Source organism: Danio rerio, chromosome 1 (genome assembly GCF_049306965.1).
Source record: "Danio rerio strain Tuebingen ecotype United States chromosome 1, GRCz12tu, whole genome shotgun sequence".
Taxonomy (NCBI): domain Eukaryota; kingdom Metazoa; phylum Chordata; class Actinopteri; order Cypriniformes; family Danionidae; genus Danio; species Danio rerio.
In genome coordinates this window covers 23,677,173-23,694,617 of record NC_133176.1, presented here as the reverse complement: position 1 = coordinate 23,694,617, position 17,445 = coordinate 23,677,173, and the positions used below count along the sequence as shown (strand labels likewise).

Sequence of the window (17,445 nt, the reverse complement as noted above, 5' to 3'; positions counted from 1 at the left end):
TTTTTATATACACAATTATGCCATCAAACTGTTGTATAAATGCAATATCACACTCGTAGCAGTGCGATATGGCTGTATTTGGCACTGATGGGTGCACTAAGGCACTCGGCCTGCTGCCTCGTGCCATTTCGCACGCCTCCCACCAGTGCCAATATACAGCCATATCGCACTGCTACTCGTGTGAGATATATATATATATATATATATATATATATATATATATATATATATATATATATATATATATATATATATATATATATATATATATATATATATACACAACAGTTCTGTCAGGTTCTCAAATCTGATTGGCTGATAGCCGTGCAATATTCTGCAATATCAGAACTCCCACCAGTCTGTGCTTGTTACCATAAAAATTGATGCCACTGTCTATGAGATAATGAGGTAAACTACAACTACCATCTTAAAACAGTGTGTGGCAGCTGTTTTGCCTGCCCTAAGAGAACTATTGGTTTCCATTTAATATGAAAATAATCCTCTCAAAGAGAGAAAAAATTGTTGTTATGGTTATGCAAGGTACTGTCAACTGAAGTTTAAACTGTTTAAGTGTTAAAACTATAAATTTAAACTATCAATATTACTATTAAATTAGAATTTGTTCTCAGAAATCAGAACAAGGCACTGGATGTTAGAGGGCACCTGATCTTGAGGGTCAATCATTAAAGGCCAGCGGCGTCCTCGCATCACAAGAATTCCATTCTCTGTGGAGACATTATCCCGAGGCAACCCTTCGGCATTCCACTGTCGGATCTCATATGGATCTCCTAGAATGCCAATAAGACTGAAGTTGTCACTGATTGGGATCCCCAAACTTTGACAGCGTGTAATCCAGTGATCTATAAGCTACAGGAGACAGAAAAATGTTCATTAAACACATGCACATTTCCCAAAAACAAGTGTTAGCATAAAGCAGTGGTTCTTAAATCTAGTCCTCATTACCCACTGCTCTGCACATTTTCTGTTTCTCTTACTATTACTTTCTGTTTCTATTATTTTAGACATTTGTTATTTTTCGCCAATACAGTAAGTGTGATGCAAAGTGGATTCCACTGGATATTCTGCGATTACTCTAGCTCAAAGGGAGTGTTTATGTTTCCTCCAAATAGCATTTTGTAATGTAGCATTTAAATAATATTTATTTACAGGGGTATAAATTAGGCACAAACAGAGGTACAGTATATTCTGTCACACTTCTCATTTACTTAGTAAGTGTCGTATGTGTGTGAAGTCACTACAGGCAGTGGGTTTGCACAAATTCATGAATGAATACTCTAAAGAGAAGTACAAATTAAAGTACAGAAGTGCAGTAGGAAGCAATAAAGACTAAATTGTTTTAATAAAGAGATAATTGACTTAATGACACCATTGACTTGCATAATAGGAAAAACGAATTATATGGAAGTCAATGCCCACAGGTTTCTCACATTCTCCAATACATCTTCGTTTAGAACAAGTCAAGGGTGAGTAAACTGTTTTGTAATACATTTTGGGACAACTATGCCTTTAAAGTTGAAATATGTCAATCAAAATGTACTCTTCTTATTTTTATATGTATGTAGTAGTACTTATTACTAACAATGTACAGCATCTGTGCACTTCATCATTTTGTAAAAATGCATTTGCCCTCAGAAACTTTAATCATGTACAATAACTTTCTCTACAATCTAAAAGAACGTTTTCTTTTAGTCATGCCTTGAGGGCAGGCTATCAGCCAGGGCATGTCTGTTTTACATTTGTTATTAAAACTCATCTTCCAACAATCCAATCGGTTCCCAAAGGACAAAATCATGCACTGTCCTAATTTATTTTTCTTTTCTTCTTTTTAATTTCAGGACAGTTTTAAGTGGATGTACCATGTTTCAAATGGATAGATCAAAAAAGGGCAATCTTACCTTCTGTTTTATGGTGACTTTAAATAGGACAGACTTGAACAATATGCAGGGTGATGGGGTGCGAGGCTAAAAAGGGAGACTATTTTTGATGTGTCATAGGGCGGCCAACTGAAATAATAACTAGATAATGTAATATACTCAAGTGTTTTTTTTTATATTTATTTAATATACATAATGAAGATTGTGATTTAATAATACACTACCAGTTGTCTGTAATGGGAGGTAAAGGCCCCATAATAAGCCACACAAGCTGCAGCGATGAACACATTTCCAATGACGTTGTGGATCTCCTGCTCAAACAGAGTAATGCTTTCTTGCCATCGCACCTGCTCATCACCCAGAGCAGATGTTAACTTTCCTGACCGTCCCAGACGTGCTTCAGTCAAAGCCATGGTTTTGGCTACAATCACAAAACAAACACACATAAACTTATACACATAAGTATAAACATGCGTGAAAGTAGAAGGCCAAAAAGTATGCAGTTTGCAACATTAAAAACAGCTCACTGTATAACTGTAAAAAATGTGTAGACTTTAGTCATTGACGTGTCAATTTTACACATAAATATTTAGTTTATACATCCCTAATTAACATAAATGAAAATATATATCTAGAAAGTTGCACATACATAATTCCACAACTGTGCTCAGATTCATAGAGCACAGCAGAGATGCTGGATTTTTATTGACTAAACTAGAAGATAGCATCATCTCAAGATAGTGTAAGACCGACATGTAAAGCCACCAATCACGATCAGAGTTGTTAATAATAATAATAATAATAATGCATTTTATTTAAAGGCGCCTTTCATGAAACTCAAGGTCACTGTACAGGACAGCTAAAACAATCAATTCAAATAAAAACACAATAAACAATAGAATACAATACAAGCTTTAAAATGCAATCGGGTCAAAGAGAGTAGGCTGTTCTAAACAGATGTGTTTTGAGTCTGGACTTAAATTGTGAAAGAGTGTCTAAATTACGGAGATCAGGAGGGAGTGAATTCCAAAGCTGAGAAGCAGAGTGGCTGAAGGATCTGCTCCCCATGGTGACAAGGCGGACAGAGGGAACAGTGAGGTGAATGGAAGAAGACCCGAGTGTTCGAGAAGGTGTGAAGAATAGTTTTTTTAGGGAGGCCAAACAGAAGGGAATTACAGTAATCTAAACGGGATGTGACTAAACTATGAACAAGAATGGCAGCTGAATGAGGTGTGAGGGAAGGACGTAAACGATTTATATTTCGAAGGTGGAAATAGGCGGACCGGGTGACATTGGGTGACAGGTGCAGTGAATGAAAGGGTGCTGTCGAAGATGACTCTTAACCTGAGGGGAGGGGGTAATGACAGAATCATCAGTGGAAATGGAAAAACTATGTGATTTATTTAAAGTGGATCGTGTACCTAAGTAAAAGTTCAGTTTTAAAGTCATTTAATTTCAAAAAGTTTGTGGTGAACCAGGATTTGATGTCTGCAAAGCAATTAGTAAGGGATGAAGGTGGGAGTTTGTTGTTGGCTTTGGTTAGGAAAATGCAAAAATATCCCTATAAAATGTCATATTTTTTTATATTTTAATTAGACAGAACAAAGTATACAAAATTGAGTTCTGTTAATCAGTCAATTTTCTGAAGTGGTATTTGTACTGTGTTTATAATTTGGCCAGTGAACAATTATTAAAATGCATTTTCTACAAAAGTATGGTATTCATCATCACGATAATTTGTGGACTGCTAAATTGCTTGGAATTCCTTAGGGTAATTCAACTCGTTCACAGTTCTCCATAGAATGAAGCAGAATCCCTGAAAAATAATTCACAGTACTGTAGGTTCCCTTGGGATTTTTCCAATGGGGTTTTATGATGGAGTTTTCAATTAATGAGAAATATACGTTCTGTGGTAATCAAAACTCAATGAAACTTCAATGTATTTTTTACACTTCAAATAATATTTGCTAGTTAAACATTAGATATGTATATATGTTTTATAAAATAAACATAATGGTTTTGAAAGATTGTTTATTTTAGTTCAATTGCATCTCCACTGAATGAACCTCGGATAATAATGTAATCTCTGAGCAAGTTGGGGTTGTTATCCTACAAACGTGATGACCTATACATGAACCCCTACAAACAGATGGGTGTGAATTAAATGACCCTTTTACGATTTCAAAGGGTATTAACTAAGCAACAGATGAAGCTGATAAAAGCAACACAGGCTCATTGGAAATACATGCTTCAGCCTACATTTTTGTGAAGCCACAAAAACATTCTTACATGTATGCATTTGACTGCAGATTCTAGTTAAAATGAATGTTACAGGGCAGTATGGCACTAACAACATTAGTTACTTGTCACACTAATGATTACTACAGAGGCATATGGATCCTTTTGTTATGATATGTTTAACAGTCATCACCGGTCATCATAATCTTATATCCTTAAATCAAATTACAAAAAAACTATTTATCGCTTATGCCGAGTTCAGACTGCAAGATTTTAGCCCCGATTTGACTCATCGACAGGTTTTGAGAAATCGCTGACAAATCGGTGCTTGTTCACACGAGTAACAATCAGACCGTATTAACTATCAAAGACAAGATCTGAGAGAATCACAGATGAGTCGCCGATGCCCGCAAGATATTGACATGCTAAATATCTGCGATTCAAATCATGCTGTGCGAAATGCAACCCGGGCTCATTGTGGAAACGTAGTCCCGCGGACATTTCTGCGGACCGCGATTTACGTCCCGGGAGGTACGTATTCGAGCGTTTTTTTTGTTTTCGCGGATCCGCGAGAGGCCGCTGTGCTCGCTTTTTCGCGTCTCGGGCGGGCGCCTCTCGGGAGCGCGCGGCGTTCGCGCCCGCGCCGTTCTCGCGCGAAAAGCCGCCCGATCGGAAAAAAAATAAAAAATAAAAACAAAAGCCCTCGTCTTCGATTTCGACCGCTTTTTCATATCCCGTCACGTTCTCGCCCTTATTTTTCGGATTCCGTTTTTCGTCTCACCTGATTTCCGGAACCTGCTGTTCCCCGGACTCGATCCCGGTCGTCGTCCACCGCGGCCGGCTCCGGCTCCTCCTCCTCGTCCGGGGCCTCCGCTCCGCCGACGCAACGCTGTGAGCTAGGCGGACAAACTGATTGCGTCGGGAAAGCCTTCCACTCGGAGGCGAGCCGTCGGCCGGCGAGCACGAAGAGGAGGGGCGGAGCGGCGCCACACCGCCCCGCAGTGTTCGCTCGAAAAAACCAAACTGCGGCCTTTACGTACCTCCGGCCACGTAAATCGCGGTCTCCAGAAACGTCCGCAGGGCTACGTTTCCAGAATGAGCTAGGGTTGGCGAAATGAGTTTTGACTGAAAATAAAATCAATCACCGACAGCCAATGAGAGAGCAGCATCCACTAGCATGGGTATCTACAGGCCAGCGGGAGGTAGGAATTTAAAAATGCTCATTTTCAGTCTATTTAGACACAAGAAATAGAGGAAATTTGGCAGGAGCACCCGTGTCTGTTTGACGTGTCATCTAAGCAACATCACAACTGGGTCAAAAGAGATATAAAGTTGATGTGAAATTAGTAATTCCCTTTAAACCCAGGTGAGCAAATATTTTCTACCCCATTAAAGCTTCTTTTGCATTATGTAATTAATAGCCAAAGATATACTACGTGTTTTTGGTTGTGAGATATAGTTTTGTTGGCGATTCTTCCTATTGTAAAGTCATGCGGGATGAACTCCCTGTCGCCAATCCATCTTGCAGTGTGAACAAAGCAGCGACGAAACGCTCTCTCAGATAGTCACGCAGTGTGAAAACATCTGTGACACGACTACTTTGAAAATCATGCAGTCTGAACTCGCCAATATGCGAGGTGTGTGTAATGCAGCGTCTATGGGGCTGAGAGTAAATTTGACATTGTTCTCTCCTCTGTGCTCAACCATGATGACTTCCGCTACTGAGAAATCTGGAATTGTTAAAAGGTCTTTTATTAACAAATAAAGGATTGTTTGTATGCAGTTCTTTGCACAACATCAAATAAATACTACAAAACAACTTAAGGCTGTTTATGATTTGTAATCAAATATGACGATCTCCATATGAAAAACTTTTCTAGTGTGATAAGTTTGCTCAGTAGCTCAGTTTGTATGGTGTTGTACTTGTGATGCAGAGTGCTCGGGTTCAAATACAAATGAAGTACAGTTTTACAAAAGAGATAAAATCAATGTAAAATGTGCAACCAAAAGCACCCAAACCAATGTATTTTAAATTTTGCAAAACTGTAGGATCAGGCATCCCAGCTAACAAAATTCATGTGGCTCAAATCTGGTCCACACCAGACATTTACATCCGGCCCACATACCGCAAGGAATGATGGCACTTGGGTGGTCCACTCCTGTTTGCTAGATTTGGGCCACAAATAAGCCAAAGCATTACCACATATTAGCCAGAATTCAACCAAATTAACCAGAACTGACCCTATTCTGGGCGACAATTTGCTTTTATTCTGCCCCAGATCTGGCCTATACCTTACACTTGCTGGGTGTAGCAAAGTACAAAAATTCCAGCATGCTTTTCAGTATGACTACATTCTATAGCTTATTGATGCCCCAGTTTTCATTATTTGCTTTTGATTCTGCTGTTTATGCTGATGTTGTTGATTTAGTCACTTTTAGTCTCCTGTTTGTGATGTTTGTGAGTTTTGTTCATTTTGTTAATTGCCACCGTTGTTGAGGTTCATACTCTGATTATTGATGTTTCTGTGAGCAGAAGTTGAACCATAGATCTTTTTTAGCCAATAATCTTTCATAATTCTGTGGCATGTGCAAGCATGTTATTACGTTACTTCTAATAATGGATTAAACATTGGTTAACTTCAATGAACTATATTATTTCATCACAGGTTGTGCCTCACTTAATTTGATTTTATTGTTTTTTTTTTTTTTAACTTGGCTTGTTTGCTGTAATGAATAAACTTTTCAAGCAAAGTTTTTAAAAGTTACAGCACCCCAAAAAATTAATTTGCATTAAATGACCCTGTAGCGAGTATATCGATGCCATGTCGCCCTGGACCAAGATTCACCCCAGCTGGCACCTAATCAGCACCGGATCGCTCACAGCTGGAGCTCATCAGCCAGAGAGGCATAAAAGCCAGCCACACACAGGAGGAAGACAAGCTTTATTCTCAGATGACTCCCTGCGCTAATGCTTGTGTCTCTCTGTCTCTCCCACAGTGGACTACAGTTCATGACGATCCAGCACCCGAACTTTCACTATCCTTCACCTTCTCCCCGGAGCACCAGAGCACCTTTACCAAGAAGAGCACCGTATTTCACCACTTTCACTTTGTAAATAAAGCACCCTCCGGGGACTTGTTAGTAACTAAACGCGACTGTGTATGTGTTTTCCCTCTGCCTAGCTACAGCCCATATATGAATTTGAATCTTTGGCCTCTCTTTGCCATTGCACAGGTGGGCCACTTCAGGCTCACATTCATTTTGTCTGGGCCGAAGGAATGCCATCAGTGCTGCATAACTGCCTAAAGTGACCCACATTCGTATGCTATCTGTGATCTGCATTGCCTATAGAAAATCATTATACCACTTTAAAATAATTACTTAATTTGCCATTCTGTCTTAAATAAAATCCTATTCTAAATAACTTTTACAGATGTTGAAATATTTCTGTAGCCTTCTCCTAACCCGTCTTCAACTTTATTCTGAAGGTCATTTGAAAGTAGGGTGTAAAGAAATAGATTTTCACAGGGTATGATGATTTTTCTAAAAGCACTGTATTTCCAATAGAATAGGCTAGATAAAAGGCACCTGCTGAATAAACACGGAATGTTTTTTTTTTTTTTTTTTTTGTAGCTGATATAAAATAGTGTCACAACAACTGTGGACATCCTTGCTTTACTATCCTTACATGAATTTATATATTAGAAAAATGTATAAAACCATTCAACGATCGTTAAGCCAAAATCAATTTTCAGTTTCAAAATTACATTTCAAAATTCAATGAATGTTAAACTTTTGCCAAGCTTTTACCAACTCCATAGGGATATCGTGAGGCAATCAAATGCAGATTATTCTTCCGAGTTTTGACAATTCCCTTGACCACTCTATTCAAGGTCTATTACTGATAACAGCAAGTGGGAATTTATGATGGAAATACAAAAAGTATACAGCAGTAACTGCACATTTGGGAGATTGCCTTATGTCTGTAACACACAAGTGTGATTAAAAGCCTGTACATAAACCAGATGCCAGATGGAAACATTACAACTGCTATTACAAAGTTACAACAAGATAGATGACAATGAAGTGAAGGGATGGACCCTCTATTTGATGGCCTTCTTGGATAATGGGGTAGTTCATATCTATTTTTGCTATACTCTTGTGCCTTTTTGGATGATGAGTTGCCTCCTGCAAGCAACAGCAGATAAACGAAGTAATGGAATTTAAGCTGACATCTCTGCCTGGTTACTAGAAGCTGGACTGTAAATAAATATGTGGGATACTTGGTATTTAAAATCTTACGCTGTGCTGTTTTGGGAACTTGTGTTTTTAGAAGCATTAAAGAGGTAATTTAATGTTATTTCATGCATTCATTTAACTACACTGACAGATAGTTAGACTCTGATGCTCAACCATGGGTCACGTTTTAAAAAATTATTTGGAGGTAAAACAGAGTATTTATTTTCCCCAAAGAGCATTTTTCATAAAAATCATACCTGGCTCTTTGTTATGTAACCAAAGTTGAAAATACTTTTATGGGCGATTATGGAAAATAGTGTGTGACCAGTCCGAGTGCGAGACTATGCCTATAACTTCACAACACTGCTACACAAGATTTAGCTGAGAAAAAAAGTGTGGATTGCAGGGAAAGCTAATCTTTTCATAAATTAATTAAATCATTCATTCATTCATTCATTTTCCTTCTGGTTAGTCCCTTATTTATCAGGGGCAACCACAGCGAAATAAACCGCCAACTATTTTAATGCAAATAAGCTGGTTCTCCCCGCACACCGTTCCCATGTGTGTGTCAGAGCTACAGAGATCTGTAGCCTTCACATACAGTAGATAAACAGCACAGTAACAGACACGAAAGAAGCAGATCTCCATTACTACAATAAGAACCTTCCCAAGTGTTGTTTGATGTATTTGTTGTAGAGTTAATACAAGCCTTTCTGCAACGAGTCACACACAATAGCACAGTTTAGCTTTGCACTATTCTTGCACAGAAAATGTAAAAGGGTACACATTAATATACATTGTTTTATGGATTTCTGTTATGTTAATGTACGAAATAAACCTGATCTAATGTCCATGAACCTGATTTAATGTCTTTTACAATTGTACTGACACAATGTGGCTGTGATGAATTACGTAGCTGAGATCTTTTAATCCCAGTTGCTTTGCACACGTCCTTTCTTGTGGACATGATTATACGCATTACTAAGAACAAATGTTATTACGCGCCTGTCAATCAATTTGGTGGGTGGGGAAAACCACACTCCCACGTCATGGTGGACCTCAAAATGGGAGGGATTTGGATTCTATTTTAATGTCAGGAAATTTAAAAAGAGAGACTAATTACGCTTCTATCACTCCAATATGACTGTAGACACACTATACCTACACACAGTTCTGTTCAAACAGATTACAAATGTTTATTTTCAATATGGGCTCCCTTTAAATACTTCAGCTGAACCCCCTTTGTGAGTTATTTAGAATGCATCAGTTATATTTCATGGTGACCACTGTTTTTATGACATTATCCAGTCCTATGCATAGCAATGGCGATTAGAGCTACTGAATTTACAACACATCAGTTCAACAGCTTGAAAGTAAGTGTCTGTTAAACAGGGAGAAGAATAATAGTTACCTAAACAGCGTGCACAGTCTGTTATGAATAACTCAAATTGTGAGAGTGTGTGTAAAATGATTCTTATTGCTATCTTCCATATACATCAGCATGCATTTTACAAAGCACAAATGTTTTGTTTGTTTTGCTAGTAAATCTGTGTATTAAAATGTCAGATAGCTATTTATGCTTTATTTGATTGAAAAGACTGATAAGTTTCAATGTTTTTTCTGAAATAATCATTTTAAAAGTATTAAAAAACTACATTCTTTTTAGAGAAAAGATGGATGTAGTACTACTCTACACTAAAGAATAATAAGAGTTTGGGCAAATTGAGTAATTGAGTTTTCATTATTCTCATACTGAGGATAACATAACCGTGAGCTGCAAAGCTGAACTTATCTGCTATGTTTCTTTTAAGTAACGATGAGGAAGTACATGGTGTTTCTCAAATCTCTGCATCCAGGAATTGGGAAATGTGCCAGCCACTTCAGCAGACACAGAGATACAAGTAGTTGTGATTTCTATGTTCGTTCTTCTCCTTCATCTCCACTGAGGCTTTAGTAGCAGTAGACCTTATTAATAAAAGACTCTTCATCTCCAGGCTGGACTCCTTATCTTCATTATTATTTGACTCCACACCAGCATCCCCCCTAATTCAACAAATGAACACTAAAGCTAGGGCTTAATGGATAGAGAGCTGGACTCGTAATCTAAACGTTGCATGTTTGAGTCCTGGCATTAGTATTGTTTGTGTGTGTTAAAAGTGTCTGCTACATTGGATTAATTTTTTTTTTTTTTTGTCTATAAAGATACGTAATTCCTCCAGCACTCTGTAATGACAGCCTTATTTGTCAAAGGCATAAATCAGATTCACTCAGCTTTTAACAATTACGCAAAATGCCTATTTTCCATTCCTCAACTTTAGTTAGCTTTTTCTAGACGTCTTTGGCCCCAAAACAATTTGTTGTTTTCTGTTTTTGCAGTATTATCATTTAGAGCCCTAGTGATGCAAATTTGACTAAATTCAATAATTATGCAGTAATGGAAACTTATTTTTTACTGTCTCTCTCTCTCTCTCTCTTACCCAGTGTCTCTTTCTCAGCCATGCTGGACTCAAACTGGTCCTGCAAAACTTTGATTTGATTCTCCACCTCTTGAAGTTTATTCTGCTTCTCTTTTAAAGTGGACATTGTTGCATCCAACTCAACCTAAAAGAACAAATTCAATGAATAACGGCAACAACAATACACAGTAAACATCCTTATGCAAACATAATTTGATAGTGGCTCACCTGAGCAGCAGCCAGCTTTTCTCGTTTAGGTCCGACCTCTTTCAGAACTCTTGAGTACAGGTCCATGGCTCTCACCCACATGCACATGGACTTGCATGCCTTGGACACTTTTTCCACCTTTTCAGGCACAAAGTCTGGATTGCTAATGTATTTGTGTAGCTTCTGGAGGATCTGAGGTTTGATATTGTCTTTGTCATAGTCCATGAGTTTTTTCAAGAAGTTGCCATCTCCCAGGAGCTGCTTTGCACTGGCCCAGTCTGTCCTAGTTTGAGAAATACAAAGAAATTATGGTAGCAAATCAATCAATAGATGTCTTTCACTCAAAGCATGGATAGCCAGTTTGAATATGACATGCAGAATCAAATGACTTGATAATGGCACAGTATATGTTATGAATTTTATTTTATTTTTTTTTCCAGAGTTTGCCATTCATATGGCCATATTTTCTGTGAACGAAGCATGGATGAATGTGCTGTTTCATGAAAGAAGACAAAACACAGTAAAGCCAGGGTTAGACAATGCACTGGACAACACAATATTTTTGGTGTGTAACAATAGCGAAAGTGTCATATTATTTGATTATGTGATTCCTAAATTGCTGTAGTGTCTTGGACGAGTAACGTCAGGCTATACATTTATTTCTGACTAGTCATTACATGATATATTTTACAATACTGATATCACAGAGAAGGCAAATTTAGTGACTGACCACTAAAAACAATAAAATACACTTCAGTTCAGGTCACAATTCATGCTATTAACTACTTGCATATTACCTGCTAATTATTAAGATATTAACCGTTCATTAGTATTTATAAAGTATTATCTAATTCTACATCCCTGATCCTAAACCCAACTACTACCTTACTAAATTTTAATGAACGCTTAATTACTAGTTAATTAATCTAGTAGTGTTAGTTATTGATTTGTTGATACTGTGAATTGCGACCTAAGCGTGTTATCAAATAAACATATTGAAATGAAAAAAGTTTTGTACAAACAAGTTAAGACAAAGCAAAGAGATGTTTTGGATTCAATAGAATAGTACTTAGACTTTTATTAAAATAAATAAAAATGTATTAAAATACATTTGTAAAACAAAAAACAAAAACAAATGATTTTTTTTAAATCATAGAAATGTGTTTAAAATAAATAAATGTGTAAATTAATTCAATTCAGTACTCTGAAAATATACTTTTTAAAGTTTATTTGATTTTAATTTAATAAATAAAATGGAATAAAATTTAATTTCCGTAACTAATTTATATGTAATAGCATTGTTTTTGAGTAATATGTACCAGTTTTAAAGTATACTTATAATATACTTTGCAGTGCTCTGTTTCACGTACATTTTACTCATTGTAGCATAGACTTAAGTCAGTATAGTGTGCTTTACTTACAAGGGTAGATTTCTTGTTACATCTCTAATACATCTATCTATCTATCTATCTATCTGTCTGTCTGTCTGTCTGTCTGTCTGTCTGTCTGTCTGTCTGTCTGTCTGTCTGTCTGTCTGTCTGTCTGTCTGTCTATCAGTATTTTCTGTTTTCATTTTGAGTAGAAAATATACATCAGATATCATAAAGCAGCAAATTGCTACACCTAACAACAAAAGCAATGATAAAACAGAGTAAAATATAAAATGGCGATGCATGGGAACAACATTATCAAAAGTATAATATTCTTAAAATTTCGAACTTTGATTTCTACAAGTTTTAATGGAGTACTTTTTTATTCTTGCCTGAATTAAATTTTCTTTAACATAGAAATTAAATTAGATTTCTTTTTCGGTAGTACTGTACTTTCTCTATCGCATAATCATTTTTATAACAACTACAGTGTGTATTACAAAGAGTAATATAACAAAATAAAATCAACATATATTTTTAAACTATACTTTAGAATAAAGATTTTTTAATCTAAACTCATGCATTATGACACACTCTGCACTGCTTTATTTCTAAAACTATGACATCTAAAACAAAAAGACAAGATTATTTGAAATATATTTGGTTATTTTCATTTGACAAATGATTATGGCTGGTAAATCTGAATGTTCAACTTATTACAAAACCCCCACATTCTCTCCATCAACCTTTAATTACATTATCAGCTTTAACAGCAGCTGGATGAGTACGCAGCTGGAAATATTAAACAAAGGTGATTAGAAAAACTGATTATTGAATGCAGGCATTTTCTACTCGCACCAAAGCAAATCACACAAAATTAATTCATAAATATTTAACACCTGAAAATGCAGGCAATATACAGAGAGAATAATTGTGTCTAATTATGAACTGGAGACAATATTTCAAAATCATACATATTAAATGAAATATAGCACAATTAAGAGTCTCTCATATGAATCACTATGTTTTGTAAGCCGGGTTATGAAATAAATATATGAAATATTTCCTTAGCAAAAAGGTAAATAAAATATGTTTACCTTTATAACAATTTCTTTATTCAAATCAATAATATGTTTTATTATTTAAATTAACAAAATGTACATTTGTTTTATGTAAAAAAAAAACTTTAATAACCATAATTACAATTCAATTTTCTAAAGTTAATATCAAATTACATTCACAGAATGTTTAATATCTGCCAGTGAAAGATTTTGAGCTTCATGTTACCTATAAGCAATGAATGTCATCATGAAAAATGATCTAAAATAATTCACAGTAATGTATCAAAAAAGAAAATGGGTTTAGTTTTGATTTTATGTTTAGTTTAAACTCCACTAATCTGCCATTTAGACACAGCACAGGTTTCATACCATGAACAAATAATTGAACATTAATAGGATATTAAAAACTGAATGAGGAACAGAATGAAAAATGGAATAGAGGAACAGAAATGCAGATTGTTTATTCAATGTATGACATTTTAAACAACCATAAAATTGCTATGTTATGAAGTTTATTTTGAGTAGCTCTGCTGCAGAAAATGATGATGATGCTGAAAGTTAGTGGATAGAGAAGAATGAGACTAATGATTGATTGAAAGGAGCACAGATGCTGCACAGTCAGAGTATCTGATGTGAATATGGCCAGCACATACTGAGTCACACTGGAGCAGCTCTCAGAGCCAGGGGGCTTTGTAAATATGGATGTTGTGGATATGTTCTTATGAAGCACAAACAGATAGCTAAAACGATTCTAAAAATTCTAAAACGATCATTAAAATTGACTTTGAGTAGGCCCACATGATTTTTGTGCCCACAAAAATCTGAAGATTAGCACACATTTTTAGCCCGTCATTAAATCTATTTATTTATTTATGTAAATTTGTGTAAATACAGTTGGGGAAGTAAGTATTGAACACATCATCCTTTTTCACAGAAAACACATTTCTAAAAAGTGCTTTTGACTTGAAATTTTCACTGGATGTTGGTAACAACAAAAAGAAATACATTTATGTAAAGAAAACAAATCTAATTAGTGTACAAAATTAACTTATGTGAAATAAAATGAAATGACACTATTGAACACATGAAGAAAGGGAACTGTGGAAAGGCAGTGAAAGCCCAGACAGCAGCTGAAATCTCTCAGTAGTTATTTAGCAACCCTCTGCTCTTTGTTATTGTAAATTAGTATCAGCTGCTTCTGTCCAACATCTACATTATAAGGATGATGGGGATGAAACCAGGATGGAAATTTCAGCAAGACGATGATTTTAAAAACACAGCCAAGGAATCCCAAATGGTCTGAGAAAAAAAAAAAAATTACCTGTCCAATGGCCAAGCTAATCACCTGACTTGAATCCTATTCACCTTAGTCTCCGCCGACGAGTGGGCGCTGCCATTTGAATCTTTTTGGCTTGAGACTTCCGGTCTCATTTACTTCCATTCATTTTTTGACGTTAAAAACTGCTCATTACGCTGCTTGATGTTGCAATTTGATATTTTCTTATTATAATATTCTACTTGGTCTGTATAGTCATGCAAACATTTGTTTGTAGAGCAAGCAGTTTGACCATTTTCTGCCGTTTATTATTCCTAGTCACTTCTCCCATAGGCGACTGAATCAGAAGTTCTAAGACAATCGCGAAAACAGGCGCACTTCCGCATTTTAGAATAAGGTCAATAGAACAGGGGTGGCTAACCCTGTTCCTGGAGAGCCACCTTCCTGCAGATTTCAGTTGCTACCCATATCAAACACACCTGAACCAATTAACTAGGACCTGAACACCCCGTGATAATTGCAGGCAGGTGTTTTTGAAATGGGTTGCAACTAAAATCTGCAGAAAGGTGCCTCTCCAGGAACAGGGTTGGCCACCCCTGCAACAGAAAATACAAAATAAATATTAGATTTGATAGATGAGACCCACAGAATCATCAATATTTTTACACTCTGGTAAAGTCTGTGAAAAAAAAAATCACACCTGAGCAATGCATGTGACTTTACAGAGAGGCATCTTTAAACTGCCATCACCAAAAAAGCCCTTTATTAACTGTAAAGCATTAAATAAGTTTCAGTAGTTCAGTGCTTTCTCCTTTTGTCATTCAATTGTTATTACACATAACTCATTTTATGATTTATTTTTTTGTTTTGTTTTATGTATGTATTGTTTAGGTTTTTACCAAAATCTGGTTTTATTCCATGTCAACAGCTCCTTCAGAATGATTATTGCCAGGAAAAAAAAAAAAAAAAAAACATGACGTGTTTAATACTTATTTCCCCCACTGTTAATTTAACCATGGCTGCCTCTATATTAGTTTGTACCAATGTAGATGCATGATGTTGGCCAAACATTCAGTCAGTTGAAAAAAAGAGGCATAACTAGCCTATCAACTAAACTATACGGCAGGGGTCACCAGTCTTGGTCCTGGAGTGCCGGTGTCCCTGCAGGGATTTAGCTCCAACTTGCCTCAACACACCTGCCTCAGTGTTTCAAGTATACCTAGTAAGACCTTGATTAGCTTGTTCAGGTGTGTTTGATTAGGGTTGGGGCTAAAATCTGTTGGACATCAGCCCTCCAGGAACAAGTTTGGTGACCCCTGCTACAGTATAAGGGTTAAAAAAAGGCTTTTTTCTTTGTAAATTAGGTTTTTGTATTGACAGTCTAAAGTCAAATTAAACTATACTGTATATTTTATTAGACATGCTTGCGCATAAAAGTTAGAGTAAACAGTAAGTTTATTGGTGCAGCTATGCGAGCTTGTCCCTGTTCTGCTAAATTTACCGTATTATATCAAAGACAGATCGGCTTTGCTCACTGTTTGTTGAAATAGCCCATCACAGGTTCCTGTATGTCAAAATCCAATTAATATCCATAATAAGATTGATTGATAAATGAGATAGTTGAAATCAATATATACATTTGGCTTAATGAAGGCATGTACTGTATTATACAATCTACAAAAAAGTAGACCCCCACAATAATTACTGCATAATTTGCACACAAAAAGGACTAGTTGAAAAGTTATTTAAGTTTTGGAACACAACATTATCCATAGAGCCACTTAAGTGACATGGAATGTTTTGGCAATGTTTTTAGGTTCCTTTTCTATACTTTGAATGTATTGGCACCATTCATGTCTATGGAGGATGAGGGAGCTCTCAAATGTCATATAAATTATCTTAATTTGTGCTCCATTGATGAATGAATTGCATTTCAGGGGACTGAAATGACATAAGGGTGAGTAATTAATAAAATATTTTTTGGATGAACTAACTCTTTAATGTGCATTGCATTCCTAAATGTCTAAAGCACTTTACAATCATATGAGGGGGTATCCTTACCATACTCTACCTATTTTATCCACTCACCACACAACAACTATGAGTGGAATGAAGAGTCAGTGGTATTAGGTCCTTCTTAGTGTTTCTACCTGACGCTTAAAAAAACACAATCAAGCATTGTTTAAAAAATTAATCTGCTCCTCATAAACAAATAAACAAATGCATAATGTAGTCTATAGATTATAGAATTCTCACATCCCTCTGGGAACATTACACTTTAGCCAAAATACCAGACACACTGGACTGTTGTACATGTCAAATAATCTATTGCAGGCTTAATGTGGTGGCCGTGAAGGGTTTTTTGTTTTCTCTCTGCAACCCTTGCAGGCAAACACAGGACAGGTGTCTGATCACAGCCACATCCTCTTGGATTAGCTGTGATTCTGCACAGTTTCCCTGGAGCAACAGGGGTTTAATCTGCATGTAAGTAATTAAAGCATCATTAAAATGTTTTGGCCCTGCAGAACTGCTAATTTTACAGATAAATATGTTTAAAATCCTGTACACTCACTTGTTTAAAGAAGATCTTGTCTATACCAAAAAGAAAATATTCAATGTATGAAAAAATTAACAAACAAAGAGGAATATATAATATAATATAATATAATATAATATAATATAATATAATATAATATAATATAA

General features: G+C 36.1%; 1 protein-coding gene across 1 annotated transcript in view; it reads right to left on the bottom strand.

Annotated features, from left to right (window-relative positions):
* dnah6 (dynein, axonemal, heavy chain 6) overlaps nucleotides 1-17,445 on the bottom strand; it is a 233,378-nt gene that overhangs the window by 109,249 nt on the left and 106,684 nt on the right. The window contains exons 54-57 of the mRNA XM_073950785.1: nucleotides 11,057-11,318; nucleotides 10,850-10,973; nucleotides 2,120-2,316; nucleotides 664-867 (exon numbers count right to left, since the gene is read on the bottom strand). Of these exons, the coding sequence (XP_073806886.1) occupies nucleotides 664-867; nucleotides 2,120-2,316; nucleotides 10,850-10,973; nucleotides 11,057-11,318 (787 nt within the window). The remainder of the gene's footprint in view (nucleotides 1-663; nucleotides 868-2,119; nucleotides 2,317-10,849; nucleotides 10,974-11,056; nucleotides 11,319-17,445) is intronic.